General features: G+C 47.3%; 1 protein-coding gene across 1 annotated transcript in view; it reads right to left on the reverse strand.

Annotated features, from left to right (window-relative positions):
• LOC144715725 (alpha/beta-Hydrolases superfamily protein) overlaps nucleotides 1-13,886 on the reverse strand; it is a 32,818-nt gene that overhangs the window by 3,013 nt on the left and 15,919 nt on the right. Inside the window, exons 7-10 of the mRNA XM_078590699.1 lie at nucleotides 1,797-1,877; nucleotides 1,142-1,240; nucleotides 182-340; nucleotides 50-113 (exon numbers count right to left, since the gene is read on the reverse strand). Coding sequence (XP_078446825.1) covers nucleotides 50-113; nucleotides 182-340; nucleotides 1,142-1,240; nucleotides 1,797-1,877 — 403 coding nt within the window. The remainder of the gene's footprint in view (nucleotides 1-49; nucleotides 114-181; nucleotides 341-1,141; nucleotides 1,241-1,796; nucleotides 1,878-13,886) is intronic.

Genomic DNA, 13,886 nt, shown 5'->3' on the forward strand with positions numbered 1-13,886 from the left:
CCCCAAAAATTATGAAAACTTCATGTTAGCAAAGTTTTTTAGGTTTCACCAGAGGGCAACTGAGTAGGGCCTTCGTCTTGACAGTCCAATGCAATCACTTCTTCCCAGTTATCCTGAGAAAAGGACAAGTAATTTCTGTTAAAATAATTCCCCCAGTTAATCATGCTGTAAGATTATATACCTGATCAATATAGTCCACAACAGTCTGATGATAATCCTCCCTGATTTCATATATCGGAGGGTTCAGCACATTATGGAAAAATATTGTTATAGAATCAAAATAAAACTGTGGGCGAGGAGAGTTATGATCTCCATCAAATTTAATGATATTTTTGTCCCCCTGAAACAAGTTTGAAATAGATTAATAACCAATACTATGAGAGTGAAAAATCATCACAAAATAATAGAGAAGTAGCAACCAAAATTTTTCAGCAAGGAAATCAGTTGTATGTTTCTTTAGACAAGAAATTCTGACATGAAAAGCCTAACAGAATTACGACACAGTTTAATGTCATTCCTTCTGTGATCAACCTCTAAGTACAACTGATCGTACATGATAAATTGGACTGGCTTTGTTCAGGGAAATTGAGCAAGTTATAATCACTGGATTATGTAAACATAGATGTATTTTCAATTTAACATCAAAATATCAAATCAAAGATAAAGCTACTATGACAAATCGCAAATGGGCACATCATTTATTCAAGAATTCATGTAGATTATCTCACAAAGATATTACCTTTGATTCATAGAAAAAACGATTTGATAGAAAGAGAAATACATTAAATAAGGTTACTTTGAGAGTTCAAGACAGAACACAATAACGTCATGAAAAAATGAGAGGCAAACTCTGAGCAGAGGGAATCGAGTGATAAGGTTGGATAACGTAGTAATGACCCTGAGCAGTGAATGAAATCAATATACAACAAAGGCAAGAATGGAAGCCATATACTCTAAAAAACACAAAGAAAATGAATCAAAAATAAATAATGGACAAGTAAGCCCCGGTCCATAAACTCCAACAACCTCCAGGAAACTAAAATTAAATAGCAAAAATGATGATTATGTCCATTTCCAGGAAAGAAACACAGGTATCTCAAAAAGAAAGTGGTCAAAACAATAACTATGGATGTGTGCTTACGACATAAGCATCATAGATGAGATCTGAATGATGTGGGCGGATGAAATCGTCATCAGTTGCATGTCCCAAGAGAGCAGGCACAAAGCAACTCTTTGCCACCTTAACACCAAAAAGTATTAAAACATGTTTATCATCAGGAACCCTTAAACGTAGGATCAGAGATATGATGCCAACCACAAGACAAGAAAACCAGATTGAAAATTGAAGTGAAAATTTTCCCATAATTTAACATATTAAAATTTTAAGTAATTGAGCAGTATAATTAAAGGAAAGATCCAGTATAAGCCTGAAAGATTTCCACTAAGGGCCAAGTGCAGAAAAGAGGTTGAGCTCCTTTTAACTAAAACAATAATATTTTCAAGGCTCATTTTTCAAACATTAATTCAGTCTTGGTTACTCATAAGAGTTGGTCCAATCAAATCAAAGACAATGGACTATCTTCCACAAAAAGCATCCTATTTTATGGAAGAAACCAGCAGGATATGAAAATGTTCAGAACAAAGAGAAGCCTTCTTTAGTTAGAGATCACTGCAACCTAAGGATGAAACCTACTTTGAACACATGTTTACCCATAGTAGCGTTTTCTTTTAATACAAAATAAGAGAGATATAAGCGCCAAAGTTTCAAAAGAACCATATAGGAGTCCAGATGAAACCTGCAATGCATCAAGGGCCATGATATCAAAGTTAGTCTTTTTCTTTATAATTCTGCGCATGTGCTGAATGGCGAGTTTCACCTGAATGATGACATTAAGCCAGGAATGAATAATTAACTAATCAAAGATATCATCGCATTGCAAAGTAAAATGACTTTGAAGTGTTTGACCGGAACCAACAACAAAAAGAGAAAAAAATCATAGATAACGCATGTGATGTGACGGCAAATAAACTAAATAAAAATTAGAAAAATAAAGGAACAACCTTCGACATTTCTTCATATATCATGGTACTGAACGGCAGAAAGCCACACAACCTTTCGTATTATGCCTGATTCTTTCTATACGGGATTAAAGCACATTTTGTCCCAACTTTGGTCGACTCCTGCTGAGTCATGCCCAATCTTCTACGATGGCTATACTTTATTTGAAAACTATTCTGCGAGAACATTTATCATTGAATTCTAATCGGTCTGAAATACTCACACTTCACCAATTAATCTCTACTTTAATCTCAAATTAATGCAACCTCCATAATTGTGCATGATGTCTGTAAGAAACCATAGGGGAAAATCACCATAAATCATAATCTTAATCAGTATATTAAGTCTCCAAAATGAGATGAAGTATGTAGTTACATGTCAATGCATAATGTTATCTAACAGTCAACAACCACTATTTATATTTATATGCTGTGTATTTACTATTTTTTGTTCTCTCTTTCTATTTACAATATGACCTGTTATTATAGGCCCATTAACATTCGACCCATATCGGTATGCCTATATATATGGGTGCGTGGTTGTAGTTAGGTTTTAATCAAGTTTGTGTTTTCTTTCCTCTTCCACTTGTTGTCCAGGGCTCCAGCCCTCCAAAACTCACATATAACATGATAAAATAATACATGTATGACATGATCACACGGTCAAATCCCGAGCTAGGTCTGTTGCTCGAATTTGGTGTGTGCCGGCCTCAATGTCCAGGGCAAAACACTGAGCAGCCTTGATCTCTTGCAGCGGAAGCTTTGTAGATGCTTAAGATCGCATAGAAGGGGTTAGAGGAGATGGTGGGGACGCAGCCCCGTCAGGAAATAGGGTCATTGCATTAATATCATAAAAGAGTACATCATCATAGGGATCATTACATGGGGGAAGACGAGGGGTGATACAACGAACAAGACGAGGCGCTTTGCGCCGATGTAGTGTCGCCACACTGCCTCAAGGCCGCCGCTCCGCACGCGCGCGCCCGCTCTGCCGCTACACAAGCGCGCGCGATCACACACGCCACCCCTGCCTTGACGATCACACACGACACCAACACCCGTGTCTACACTCTCGCGCGCAGCCTGCACGACGCCGCCGCATTCGATGCCCCCGAGCTGGGCACTGCGCGCCCAGCACTACCCGCGGGAGCACTACGCGCCTTGTGTGCCGTCTCGGCGCCTTCGGTGCGCCACATGCCTTAGTCTCCTAGCGGGATGTCTCCCGGCCCCGCGCCCCGCACACGCAATGCGCGCGCTGCCCACGCGGCCGCTGCGCAGCACCCCGCACAACTCCACGCCCTGCAATCGCGGCACGCCCCCCGGCCTGCGCGTCCTGCACCAGCGCGCAGCGCTTCCCGCTCTCGCGCACAGCGCTTGGCGCTGGCGCGTAGCGTTGGCGCCCACACGTGGCGCTTGGCATTGGCGCGCGCGCGCACACACTGATCAGCCCGCGCGCCCAGCATGCGCAGACCGTACCTAATCCGTCCCACGCCTTGGGCGTGGACGTGCACGTGCATCGTCTGCAGTGTAGCACCACATACAGGGAAATGGCCTGAAAGATTAGGTATTTGGGCATCACTACCCATAATGACTCAGTCCTTTAATTTCGTGAGCCAAAAACATGGACACCCCCTCCAATAAGCACGCAGGCCTCTGGGCAAGGAATGCCGCCTAGTTAGGGGCCTAACACATGGTCAGAGGGTTGTCACATTCTGGCAGGGCCTGAGGCAGGTGTTCCCTGAAGTCGGGAATGTTTGGTGCCAAGCTGAGGGATGGCTCCGTTTTCCACCACGGGCAAGATGACTGGTCGACTAGAGGCACACTAAGGGAAGAGTTCCCACACCTGTTTGCACTCGCACGGCATCCTCAGGCCACAGATGGCACGTGAAATCCACACTTTGTCAACAACTTATCAGACTAGCAAGTGGAGGATTGTATGTGGGCTTCTCATTCAAGAATACCTATACCAAGGACAACTGATGACTCTCAACCCCCATCATGTACTTCCTATCCACTTTTGCAGTAAAATACACTTACTGAAGGTAGAGAAGCTTCTGATGGAACTTCATCGGCTAAACACGCATCTCACTTCTTCATTCTTCCATTCATCAAATGATGAACTTAATCGATGACAGACATTGGATCTTTGATTCTGGGGCTACAGTTCATGGAATGTGTTGATTATTCCACAGTATTTTTTCAAGCATAAAGCCAAGCAGAAAATCATAAAAATTGAATATCTGGAGTGGTTGAATTGTGATTTGATACATCTATCAAGAAACTTAGTATTGAAGATGCAAAGTGATATGATCTGGCAGCGGGTTTATGCAAGGCAGAAGGTACGGGCCAGGCCCGTCATGCCCAAATGGGCCCACACCACCCCAACACCGACTTAAGCACCTCCCCGCGGACGGGGGAGGCAGACAATCAGAAGTACGCTTTCAACCTTCCCTCTTACCTCCCTCTCCGGGTTTCCCTCATCTCTCTCTTGTGGTTCGTAGGTCGACATGCCCTCCTCGACGCGGAGCCGGCAGCCCCCTGCCGACCATTCCCATTTCTTCCCCTCTCTATCCTGGGAACTCTCTCCTCCTCTTCTCTCCCTGACCTCCCCTATCTTGTTATCGCTCGTGACAAATTGAACTGTCGCATTGAATCGTTGAATTACAAGCGTGTCCACAATACGTTCCGAATAGGATCATATCACAAAGTGTCTCATTTCTTAACTCATGAAATGAGACCATTTTTTAAAGCATCCAGTGATAATCCACTAGAGCTCTTATGTTTATACGTCACGACAAAACAATGCACCTGAGAGAAATCTAGGTCATATACAGGAAAAGACTTGGGTTCTTGTCATTCAAACATCGCATCAAGTCCACAAAGGCAGCTCAGCTTATCAATAGGGTTCCAATTAAACTCATGGTATTGCTCAACTCAGGGACATCATCCAGGAGGAAACTCATGGTGATACCAAATCTGGGATAGCATACCACACATTCAGAACAGACAACAACTTCAGAACAGGCATTCACACCTGTTAGACATCACTGTCTTATTCTATCTTTATGTTATCAGTAAAAGACTAAGTGAACATGCCCACATCCTAACTTTCTTATTCAGAATGATTTACTCATAAAGGGCCCAGTAAATTGTAATTGCTATTTATACGATTCCTTAGTACATAACAGATGAGGTTTTTCTTTCTAACACTAGACATGTCAGCCATTGGCTGGAGGACCACTGCTGGTGCAGTGGCTGACATGGTATCACTGCCTGTTCTTCTCACGATTGGTCTTCCCTCAATCTTCCACCCCACTATCTGGCATACTCTCAGTATACCTCAATGGGCCCCTTGTCGGCCACTTAGTATCACCACAGACCACCTAGCCTCTGCCACTTACCTTTCATGTATTTGTTAAATATGTGTCAGCGTGGACGGCATGAGGAAATTAATTAACAGTGGCTGCAAAAGGAAGTATCTAAGTAGTCCCCATAGTATTACTAAGACACCGAGTATCTAAGTAGCTCCACCGAGGGTTCCGGATTTCATGCCATGGCGAACCCTTGGGACTTGGCTTGGGTTCCGCGCGACTCGTCGGGGGGCTTCGCAGCCACCGTCGCCGCGCGGCAGTGCGTGGTGGCACTCGGCAGCGATACCGGTGGCAGCGTGAGGCAGCCCGCGTCCTTCTGCGCCGTCGTTGGCGTCAAGCCGACCTACGGGAGGGTTTCCAGGTTCGGGCTCATGGCGTATGCTTCTTTCTTGGATGCCATCGGATGCTTCGGAGCTTCGGTCCTGGACTCGGCTGCTGTTCTTGGCGTGATTTCTGGCCATGATAGACTCGATTCCACCAGCAGCACTCACCATCCTATTCTCCCCAAATATTGCCAGGCCTATCTTCTTTCTTTCTTGTATCATCCTATTCACTTTCTTTGTGCGAGAAAGAATGTTCTTCCTGGCAAGTTCCCGACAAAGATCACTACTTCTGGCATTGGCTTGAATCCTTCAACAGAAATCACCGACGATTTTTCTCTGGACAACGGTGAACTTTCTGAAGATAATGACAATGAGGAGGATAGTGATGAGGATGTACCTGGTATTCATAATATCTTGGACGACATCATTCCCGGGGTCAAGGTGAAGGTCATGAAGGTGGTCTCCCAGGGAAAAGTTGACAGAGATCTGATTTCTCAAGTGATCGAGCAAATCATAGAGGATGCAGATGAGGATGCAGACGTGGAATCAGACGATGAATCAAAGACAGAGCGATGTTGATGAGATAGATTTGGAGGGTGGAAATGTAACAAGCATAGAGGGTTCGGAGGATAGCGAAGGTGACATTGCAGAAATGCCCTGAAATTCGTTATCGGAGGAAGAATGCCAAAGGATAAGGTTGAAAGTTTGATGGGCGAGGAGGGAGGCGGAAGTCGCCGGTGATCGGGGAAAATGCAGATCTTCGTGAAGATGCTGACCGGGAAGACGATCACACTAGAGGTCGAGAGCAGTGATACGATCGATAACGTGAAGGCGAAGATCCAGGACAAGGAAGGGATTCCTCCTGACCAGCAACGTCTTATTTTTTGCCGGCAAGCAGCTCGAGGATGGTCGAACTCTCGCTGACTATAATATCCAGAAAGAATCAACTTTGCATCTCGTTCTGAGGCTGAGAGGAGGCATGATATCCTGGAGGTTTGGTTCGCAGTTGAAGAACTCTATCTGCAGCACCCAGATCGGCGCAGCGCTCGCCCAAGGTTCTCCATTTTCTTTGTCTGCAGCGGAGACAGCGCAGCGCTCGTTCGGCAAGAGAAAGAAGGGCCAGATCGACGGGGGGAAGGGAGAAACATCGCAGTGCGTTCAACCCCAGAATTGAAGAGAGGGGGAATGGAGTTAATCCCCGGAGTCTGATATGATACCGGGCCGCTGTTATGATAAACGGCAGCCCGGTATGGAATCCAAGCCCTTCTATCGGCCCAGTTAGGCCGAAACCAATGGGCTTCCTCCTTGTATGTATATATACATACGGAAAATAAAGAAGAAGCATCAAGAAACCAATTGTAAGCCATTCTACCTTCCTCTGGATTCTCTCTTACTTCCTCCTCCCTGCCCTCTCTTGTTCTAACCCTACCTCCTCTTGTTCCCCGTTCCTGCACATCTTTCACAGGCATCGCAATTCTATCCCGTGGAATCGAAGCTGTTGCTCCAAGGGGAGCGATCAACCACGTCGGAGTTGCGAGCTCTTATCTCTCTCGTCCCCCCTTTCAATCCTATTGTATCGAACAATTCTTGGAGACAGTTACATTTTTCAAGAAGTGTCAAGAAACGTTCAAGATCAATCTTTCATTTCGTTAAATTGCATAGATACATTCAAGAACGTATCAGAGTCATCCATTGGGGCAGGCAGAAGCACAGCCGAGTCGCCACCTATGGGTAGGAAACCTCCCGCCCCGAGTTACTCAGGGCATGTTGTTGGAGCAGTTCCTAAGATTTGGGGACCTCGAAACTACCGCTTTCATACCTTGGCGAAGCTATGCCTTTGTTAATTTAAGAAGGGTGGAAGACGCGGTCTTTCCATTGAGAACCTTGCAGGGACAGATGTTCGCGGGGCTGCCTCTTAAGATCAAGTTTCAGAAGGGGATCACCAAGGCAAAGTTTTACAACACTCAGGGCCGGCAACGCGATACTCGAAGAGATTTCTGTGAAGGTGGAATGGGGTCTCGCCGTGGCATGAGAGATGCAACGATAGAAGGCTTTCGCCAAAATACCTCCCGATATGATACTCGTCAGTGGGAGATGCTGGAACAGGAGTCGCCCCTCCACGATGGGCGCAAAATACAGAGCGGCATGCACAATGAGGAGATGAAGAGAGGGGTAAGAGACCCGTGCGCGCTCAGCACAAGGGGGCACATGAGAGGGACGAGGGTGCCCTGAACAATAATCAGAAGGATAGAACAGGACCAATGCCGCAGGGGAGATGGCGAAGGGGGACCTGGGCAAGAGAGGGCAGACCCTGGGGGCACACATTTAATGCAGAGGGAGCGCAAGAGGACCCTGGAGTTGCGGTAGCGGGCGGAGGCATAGACGGATCAAGAAAACACATGAGGACGGCAAACGAGCAAGAAGTCCCGTGCGGATTGGAGAACGAAGAGGTTGGATGGGTGACGGTGAGTTCTCGTAGCGCAAAGAGGGCTCAACTTGTCAATGGGCCAATACAGCGAAGACCCCTCGGGGAGAAAAACATTTGTTTCAGATGTTTAGCGCGAGGCCACCATGCACGTGACTGTCGAGATCCAGTGATCTGCTGGGGGTGCCGAAGGACAGGACACCGCCAGTTCAAGTGTAGGCAAGGAAGAGGAGAAAATAACAGAATTCAGGCGCAGACAGGACACCCGATCCAAAGCCAAAGACAGCAAAAGATCCAAGTATCTACTGAAGGGCAAGATGAGGGCATCAATTTTCTCCAAAAATGCCTGGTGGGAGATGTTTTCGGAGATAGCCCAGAGACCGAGGTCGTACGGGCTGGCTTATGGCAGAAATTCCCGAAATTGGAGCAGGCGGAGATACGACGGATAGATACCAACACCTTGTTTCTTCGAGGGGTACCGATGGCTGCCTATGTGGCGGTATGCGGCTGGAAGCAACGGATCACCGACACCACGGAGGTGAGATGGCGGCGGATACTCCCCACCGATGGAGCTGATGGAGTTAAAAAAATGGGGATCGTGGTGGAGATGCATGGGGTCCCGTTGGTGCATCTCAATAAATCGACGCTGACAAAATTGGTCTCCTTATTCGAACGGCTTAAGAGTATCATCTCGACAGGGTTGGAGTTCGGGGACCCAAACGTGGTGTTACTAGACGTCGAAGTGATAGAAGGGGAGTTGTTACCAGAATCAGCGTGGTCACATGGACACACGAAAACCTTCAAGGCCAGAATAAGCCACAAGACTCCCCCAGCAGCACCTTGCGAGTTCAGGGGCTCCCCCACAAGACCCCCCTCGGTGCGACCTACCATGGAGGAAGGCGTACAAGGAGTAGAGAGCGGCAACAAGATGCAGGGAAGAGCGCATCATCGGCCTTACCGCTGACATCGGCCACTGTGGACAAGGTTCAGAAAGACCGAAGCCTAAGACGGAAGAGGATACCGCAGATAACTAATGAAGCTCTTCGCCGGTTCAAGGGCGTGGTTTACCGAAGGGGGAAACTGGCTTTAACAGAGGCAGATGGTAAGAAGACTTGGGTGGTGTCCGGGCAAAATGGTCAGGTGCGCTTAAGCGCGGACAGCACATCAAAGAAAGCGAAATCTCGAAAAGAGCCACACGAGGTAGCACCAAATGGTCAAAGCTCCAAGGGAAAAGAGATCATAGAGTCATCAAGCCACATAAAGGAAATAGAGACAGAGGAAACTCAAATCACACACCCGACATTGCTTGAGTTGGCGGAGGTAGTTGAGGTGACACCGGAGAAAATGCAGGGAGGGCAATTATCATATCATAGATGAAGTGTGTATTGTGGAATGTGCACGGTCTACGGGATGACGGGAGACGGGGAGTGGTGGGAAGCTATTTATGGGACTGGGGAGCCGATGTGGTCTGCCTACAAGAGACAATGTTGGAGAGGTGTGAAACAAAAGAATGGAACTAGGTGGGACGAGGCTTTCTCCAGGGCTTCGTGGCCGTGAATGCCACAGGTAGGTCCGAGGGCCTACTGGTGACATGGAATACGACGACCTTTGCTAAAGAGGGGTCATGGACGGGACAGTATGTGGCGACAGTAAAAATGAAGAGAAGGCGCGACGGTTTTCAATGCATGGTGGCATCGGTTTGCGGCCCTGTTATTGCAGCCCATCGACACAGGTTATGGGAGGAGCGGGAAAGTGTAGTCTCCCTTTTTCACGGGATACCATTGCTATTTGGAGGCGATTTCAACATGACCTTAGAGTCGAGTGATTGACCGAATGGGATGGGAGGGCAAGATCCAGGGTCAGAGGCTTTCTGGCCTTTCATATCCGAGACGGGGTTACACGAAATGGGACCAACAAATCGTATTGGCGAAGTACAAGAGGCCCTACAGCATTTTCTTGCCTGGACAGATTCCTTCACTCGGTGGACCTATTGGAAGAGTATCCATTGGCAGATGTACGAGCACTTCCAAGACCTATTGGAAGAGTATCTGGCAAGCTAATGTTGGCCAAAACAGATCCACCTATTTTAAGTTGGATCGCTCGTGGCTACGTGAGAAGGGATTCAAAGAAGAAGTGATAATATGGTGGACAATTCAATCAGCACAGAGCATAGCCACGATGAGGCTGGCCACCAAATTGGCAGGTCTAAGACAACAACTCATCGGGGTGAAACAAAAGATCCCAGAGGGAAGACGCCAGCGAAGAGATGAAGCCCTTTCACGAGTCCAACAGCTGGACTCCATTGAAGTTACAAGATGCATGGTCGACTCCGAACTCAAGGAAAGAAAAACATGCAGAGAGGTAGTGGAGGAAGAGGATAAGAAGCTTGAAATGGATTGGAGGCAGCGGTCGCGGCAACTTTGGCTGAAGGAAGGGGACACCAACACACGGTTCTTCCATATGGTCGCGAATGGAAGGAGAAGGTCAAATCATATACCACGTGTGAAAGTGGGAAACCATGAAGTCGTGGGGGCACAACGGGTAGGAGAAGCGTTAGCAAATCACTTCAGAACAGTCACTAAGCGGGGGGCTCGCAACCAGTGGAGATGGGAAGGTCGAAGCGTATCTCGGTTATCACAAGCACAACAAGCTGAGCTAGTGAAGCCTTTCTTCGTGGAAGAGGTACGAAATGCGATCCAAGGTTTGAATGGAGAAGGAGCCCCGGGCCTTGATGGACTCCCAGCCTTCTTCTTCGGCGAATTCTGGGATGTTGTAGGCTCAGACGTGATGGATACATTGGACGACTTCCGGATGGGTAACTTTGGCATGGAAAGACTGAATCGATCACATTTATTTCTGTTGCCCAAGTGCTCGGGAGCGGTGAATGTGGGCAACTTCCGACCCATTGCTCTGTCTAATTCTATCTATCTCATCATCGCCAAGGTGTTGGCTAACAGGTTGAAAGGGGTGATTGGGGGCCTAATCGGACCCTTTCAATCGCAAGACAGTGCGGTGGTGGCGGGGGAGATCCTTTCAGCTTGGAAAAGAAACGGGACGAAGGGCTTTATTTGGAAGGTGGATTTTGCAAAAGCCTATGATTCACTCGATTGGAAATTTCTATGGTCCGTCATGCGAAAGCGAGGATTTCCCGAGAACTGGGTGGCCTGGGTGCGACGTTGCGTTACGTCCCACTCTTTCTCAGTCTTGGTCAATGGCTGGGCAGGAGGAGGATGGATCCGCCCACAGAGAGGAGTCAGACAAGGTTGCCCATTAGCCCCATTATTGTTTGTCCTTGCAGTAGACACTTTGGCCACATGTACCCTTAAGGCGTGCGACCACGGCCTACTGTGCGGCTTTCACACGGCGAGCTACCCCAGGGGTATTCCACTACTCCAATATGCGGATGACACAACATTCTTCATGGAAGGAGCTGCGACCGAAGCTCACATCATATCATCCCTGTTAGAATTATTTGCTGATTTCTCGGGGTTACGTCGCAACACAGAAAAGTCAGTCTTTGCGGGATTCGGCCTGTCGTTGGAGGAGGAGATCCAATGCGCTAATGCGCTAGGCACACCCCGAGGTTCGCTACCAATGAAGTATTTGGGTCTTCCGCTGACAGGCAGACGCCTCCTAGCTGCAGACTGGCAGCCAGTGATTGACATGGTGGAGCGCAGGTTGGAGGGCTGGCAGAACAAGGTGTTATCACGAGGGGGTCGCCTGGTACTTTTGAGGTTGGTGCTCTCAGCGATCCCTATATTCTTCTTGTCGGTATATAAAGCACAGGCAGTTGTGACAAAGCGGCTAGAGGGATTAATGAGGCGGTTCTTTTGGGGAGGTGGGGGAGAGGGGTATCCTAGGGGGATACCCCTAGTAGCGTGGGATGTGGTCTGTAGACCTCTGAAACAAGGAGGGCTGGGGGTTCTCCACTTGGAATCCATGAATTCGGCATTGCTGGCTAAATGGGTCGAACGAGTTATGACACCAGCGGAGGGTCTTGTTTTCAATGTCCTAAGAGACATGTATGGCCGTGATATGGATTGGGAAAGGCGATGGGTGAGAAGTAGGGGGGAGTTCCCTTTTTGGCACAGCCTACGTCAAATCATCCCTCACATCCATGAGTTATTTGATGCCAAACTGGGAGATGGGGAAGGCTTTCGGTTCTGGCATGATAACTGCTCCAAATAAGGTCCCTTGAAGTTGAAGTTTCCCAGACTATTTGCTCTAACAAGGAACCCAGCTGCCATTATCAGATCTTATCAGAACCCTCTCTGAGACATTATCAGATCTTCGGTTTGAGGAGTTGTTGGGAATGCAGGAGACCCTCCTACCGCTCAGTCCTTTAGCAGATTATCGAGACGGATGGGTATGGCGGGGGCCACCTTTCTCTGTGAAGGATGCATACTTGAAGATCCAAGGGGTGGCGAGAGATGACCCAGAAGTCAGGCAGGCATGTCACATAATGCTGAAACTAAAGATTCCTCTCAAAGTGAGAATTTTTGGCTGGTTGTTGAGGAGACGGAAACTCGTCACCCGGATCTATCGGCGGAGGTGGGCACCAGCAGAGCCCGTCGACTGCCCCTTGTGCGCAAGGGGCGAGGAAGACTGCTCACACCTTTTCTTCACATGTCACCTCGCTCAAGGAGTATGGGCCTCACAACAGATTTCAGGGGTGAATATCTCCTCAGACGACGATTTTTGGGCATCAGTCATGACGGGTGGATACCTGAGCAGAATGGAGTGGGGGAGAATTCTCGCAATACTGTGGGCGGTATGGTTGCACCGAAACGAAGTGGTATTCAAGGGAGGAAAGACTTCAGTCGAGAGTGCCATATTTGACGTTGAGGCACTAATATCTTTTTGGGGGGTAGGGGGATAAAAGCAGGATATGCGGTCATAACTGTAAATGATGTGTACATGACTTTGTTTTTTTAATAGTATCAGGTGGGCCATCGGTTTCGGGTGGTCTGCCCTATTTTCTTCAAAAAAAAAAGTATTACTAAGACACCTCCACTTCCCATAAATGACATTACATGTCCTGTAATTTATTTGTTAATTATAAGTCCTTATAACCGGAAGGTGTAGACAGCTTAAGGAAATCAACTAACAGTGACTGAAAAAGGAAGTATCTATGTAGTTTCCATGTAGGAGGAGAACAAAAGGGAGAGACTGGGAAAGAGTCAAGGGAAGTTGGATGGTGTGTCCGACAAACCCCTCTTTTCAGCATGTCATTCATCAAACTGTCTACGCCCTTTTCTACCCACAAGGGGTCGTTCAAGAAATAATCCAGCAGCTAATGGATTCACATCCATGCATTTCCAGCTTGCACAAAGTTCCACATTTGCAACATTGTCAACCACAGATTTCAGCCCACTGACACTTTTGTATCAGCCACCTTACACTTTTGTATTGCAGTGAGTTATTTTGACAGCATGGCCAGAAAACTTCATTCAGAAGCGTTCTTCTATAATCCCTTTAGACCAAGGTAGGCCATTTGCAAAGTTATGGCACCGAACAACAGCACCATAGGCAATATTTTAGGCTATGATTCTAGATAGCCATTTTTCTTCGTTGACTTGCAACAGTTATTATGAAACTGGCCGCACAGGTTTTCAGGACATCTCAAGAATTTAGATGATTTTTTTTTTGAAGAAAAGAAGAAAGATCTCCTGAGGTCGATGCTCAGTCCGAAGCTAATAACATATATGA

This window comes from Wolffia australiana, chromosome 19 (assembly GCF_029677425.1).
Source record: "Wolffia australiana isolate 7733 chromosome 19, ASM2967742v1".
Lineage (NCBI taxonomy): Eukaryota > Viridiplantae > Streptophyta > Magnoliopsida > Alismatales > Araceae > Wolffia > Wolffia australiana.